The 3,952-nt window shown below is 71.5% G+C and overlaps 1 protein-coding gene across 1 annotated transcript; it reads left to right on the top strand.

Moving 5' to 3' along the window:
- Nucleotides 1-316: 316 nt before the first annotated feature.
- Nucleotides 317-3,946, top strand: LOC121024248 (ski oncogene; the record flags this gene model as incomplete). The annotated part of the gene is made up of 6 exons (XM_040466513.1): nt 317-460; nt 584-699; nt 1,263-1,525; nt 1,635-1,936; nt 2,716-2,946; nt 3,737-3,946. Coding segments are annotated over 6 exons (1,245 nt in total), but the record flags the coding sequence as incomplete, so codon positions are not given.
- Nucleotides 3,947-3,952: the final 6 nt, after the last annotated feature.

The raw sequence follows: 3,952 nt of genomic DNA, 5'->3' as shown, positions 1-3,952 counted from the left end.
ACTTGGCCCCACGCTTGGCCCGTGAGCCTGCCCGCCACCTAGTAAGGCCACCGGGAGGAGGTCAGCGTCTGTGGCTCCCGTGGGCTGTTGGGGCTGTGGCCGGGGGCTGTCCCCTCGAGTCCCCACCCTGAGCCCGGCCTGGGCCCCCTGCCCTGGGCCTCCCGTGGCCGTCGGGGGAGGTCACGGCACGGTAGCCCCACAGGTAGCGCCACAGCGCCCGTTCTCGCGGAAACGGCTTGTCCTGCTGGAGTCCGGGCCGCCCGTCACCGCACACGCCTGGTGCTCAGCGCGTCGACGCCCTCAGGGGCTCCGGTGACAACTTTTGCGTCGTTCACAGGTCTCCTCCGAGCCGCCGGCCTCCGTCCGAAAAACAGATGACGCCCCCTCCCAAGTCCCCACGTCTTCTGAGAAGGACAGACAGTCTGGCTGGCTGCGGACCCTGGCCAGCTCCTCCGGCAAGGTCGGGCGCGGGGCGGCGGGTACAGGACGTGGGGCGGTGGGTATGGGGACGCGGGCGGCAGGTGAGGGCACGGGCACGGGGCTCTGCGCTCCTGCCTCTGACCCCTGGCGCCTCTTCCAGCAGAGCCTTGGCTGCGTTCACCCTCGCCAGCGCCTTTCCGCTTTCCGACCCTGGTCCCCTGCGGTTTCTGCGAGTGACAAAGAGCTCTCCCCGCACCTTCCAGCCCTGATTCGAGACAGGTGAGTACCTGCCGTGCCGGCTGCTGGCGGTCAGTAATTATCAGTGGATGAGACCTTTCCTTGACGTGGCCGCCCGGAGTTGTCCTCAGACAGAGCGCGCGTGATTCAAGCAAGGCCGTCACCCGGCGCGTCTCAGGACCGGCACCCGCCCCTCCCGGGCGCCCCTTAAACGCCTGAGTGCACGGTGGTGCGCGCTCAACACGGCCGGTGAAGGGTCCCGAGGCTGTGGGCCTGGCGCTCTTTGTCCCCGCCTGCGGCTTCGCTCTAACCTGTGTCCGCGTGGGGCCGCGTGGCGGTGGAACTAGCCCCGTTCCGTCAGGAGTCCCAGAAGCGGGCGTCCTGTCGACTGGCGTCCGGGTGGGCACGGCCAGAACTTCTGCTTGGGGTGCGGCCAGCGGCCGTGCTCCAGCTGCCCCGGGGCTCTGGTTCGCGCCTCCTCCTTCACACCCTCCGGGGGGGGGGGGGGGGGGCGCGTCCCACCGGGAGCCTTCACGTGCTGGCCACCGTGGGGAGGGGGATGGGGGGCAGACGCCTGTGGCCCCAAGGTCCCCCCACCCCTGCAGCTTTTACTCCTACAAGAGCTTTGAGACGGGTGTGGCCCCCAACGTGGCCCTGGCACCGCCGGCCCAGCAGAAGGTCGTGAGCAGCCCGCCCTGTGCCACCGTGGTATCCCGGGCCCCCGAGCCTCTGGTCACCTGCATCCAGCCACGGAAGCGGAAGCTGGCCGTGGACACCCCCGGAGCCCCGGAGACGCCGGCGCCCGTGGCCGCCCCAGAGGACGGCAAAGACTCGGAGGCCGAGGTGGAAGTGGACAGCAGGGAGGAATGTATGTGTGAGTCGGGGTCCCTGCCTGCCCCGGGGCGCCGCCGCACTGCGCGGAGGTGCGGCGAGCGCTCTGCTAACGTCCGCTTCCCCTCCCGTCCCTGTGTCCGCAGTCACCTCCTCCCTGTCCTCCCTCTCCTCCCCGTCCCTTACCTCATCCAGCTCCGCCAAGGACCTGAGCTCCCCGGGCATGCACGCCCCGCCCGCCGCGCCCGCCGCCCCCGAGGCCGCCGCCCCCGCGGACACCGCGAGCGGAGGGCTGGAGGCAGAGCTCGAGCACCTGCGGCAGGCCCTGGAGGGCGGCCTGGACACCAAGGAAGCCAAAGAGAAGTTCCTGCACGAGGTGGTGAAGATGCGCGTGAAGCAGGAGGAGAAGCTGAGCGCCGCCCTGCAGGCCAAGCGCAGCCTCCACCAGGTGAGGCCGCCGTGCGCCCCGCCGTCCCCTCGCAGAGCCGGCCTGTCCCTCGGGGCGCCGGGGAGGAGTGGGGGCTTGGCCTGCCGCCCGAGGCTCGTTCCCTAAAGCCCCGTGTCGTCAGAGAGGGAACGAGTGTGTAGGCGGGACCGGCTGGCTCCAGGCACGCTGGATTCTAGATGATTCCACTCAAGTGACTGCTTCCTGTCTGAGAAGGCGCTTGGGGCCTAGGGTGTCTGGGTCCCGCCTCCGTAGGGGCGGGCGGGGCCTCCGCCCCGACTCTGCGGCCTTGCCCGGCGCACTCGGGATCGCGAGTTCACACCTCTGCGGTGGCGGTGGCGTCTGGCAGCTTCACACGTGGGCTCTAGCACAGCACGGGCCTGCCGGTCCCCGGGGCGCCGGGTCCCAGACGTCTCTCCTGAGCGTGTGTCAGGCGCTCGCTCAGCACGCCCCTTCCCTGGTCTTGTTTGGAGGCATGATTTCCCACACGCGTGCTCACTGGCGCCTGTGGCACGGGGGCGGCCGTCGCTGGTGGCTGGAGAGGGACGGGCAGAGGCGGAGGCGCTGAGGAGGGAGGCAGGGAGCCTGAGCGGGCGCCCGGCCTGGAGGACGCCCGGCGGCTGGAGCGCGCTGGGCCGAGGGGCTCTGCCGGGAGGGGTTGGGGCATCCGGGAAGGCAGGTGGCACTTGGCGCCTGAGGGGGAGGCTGCGGGGAGCGGCGGGGGCAGGGGCAGAGGGGCCAGGGCGGTGACCCCAGCCCGGGTGTGTGCGCCACCCTCCCAGGAGCTGGAGTTTCTGCGCGTGGCCAAGAAGGAGAAGCTTCGGGAAGCCACGGAGGCCAAGCGCAACCTGCGAAAGGAGATCGAGCGCCTCCGGGCAGAGAACGAGAAGAAGATGCGCGAGGCCAACGAGTCCCGGCTGCGCCTGAAGCGGGAGCTGGAGCAGGCGCGGCAGGTGCGGGTGTGTGACAAGGGCTGCGAGGCCGGCCGCCTGCGCGCCAAGTACTCGGCCCAGGTACAGGCGGGGGCTGTGGCAGGGGCTCGGAGGCATCAGCCGGTGCCTGGGTGACAGATGGGGAGACGGCCTTGCGGGGCCCGGGGCCGGACCGTCGGCGAGGCCGCGTGGCAGGCGCTGTGCTGGCATCTTGGGGTCCTTTCTCACCTCGAGGGGTCCACCACAAGCTTCGGGGACCACGGGGGACCGGCAGGCCGACTGGGGCGCTGCACGCTCTCCTGGGCTTTGGGAGTCGGTCCCCCGCAGGGAGGAGTCCTCTGGCTGCACACGTGGGCGCTCTATGCCCTCTTCCCTCCCGACCACGCCCCTCTTTGGTGGTTTCCCTTGAGAAGCCGGCTCTGAGCCGTCCCCCCGGCGGTGCAGAGGAGCCCCAGGCAGCCCCAGTCTCACCCCACACAGCTTTAAACGCCTCAGCACTTCCGGATGGGCCGTCCTGCCCGGCCTGGGATCGGGTGCGGGGCGGTGGGCATGGCAGCCCCTCCTCCCCTTGCCTCACCGGTGCTGGGAGGGTCTGGTCTGGGCTTTGGAGGGAAATTGGCCTCAGGATGTCGAGGGCGCCCTGAGGCAGCTGCTGGGGGAGGGGGGGGCGGGGGCTGGTAGTTCCCACCCGCCAGCGGCTCGGCACACCCGTGTGGACTCGGGTCACGGTGCCCCCGGAGAGGCCCTCCCGGGCCGGGCCTCGGCTGCCGCCTCCCTCGCTCAGCGGCACGCGTCCCACGCAGGGGAAGGAGGGCGGCTGGCGCGGCCGGGTGGGGGGCGGGTGCTGACGCCGGCGTCCCGTCCCTTCCAGATCGAGGACCTGCAGGTGAAGCTCCAGCACGCGGAGGCGGACCGCGAGCAGCTGCGGGCCGACCTGCTTCGGGAGCGCGAGGCCCGGGAGCACCTGGAGAAGGTGGTGAAGGAGCTGCAGGAGCAGCTGTGGCCGCGGCCCCGGCCCGAGGCCGCCGGCAGCGAGAGCGCGGCCGAGCTGGAGCCCTAGCGGAGCCGGCGGTCGGCCGGGTGCGGA

The sequence above is a fragment of the Herpailurus yagouaroundi genome, unplaced genomic scaffold (genome assembly GCF_014898765.1).
Source record: "Herpailurus yagouaroundi ecotype Mexico unplaced genomic scaffold, PumYag 61705, whole genome shotgun sequence".
Classification (NCBI taxonomy): Eukaryota; Metazoa; Chordata; class Mammalia; order Carnivora; family Felidae; genus Herpailurus; species Herpailurus yagouaroundi.
This window is presented reverse-complemented; position numbering and strand designations above follow the sequence as displayed.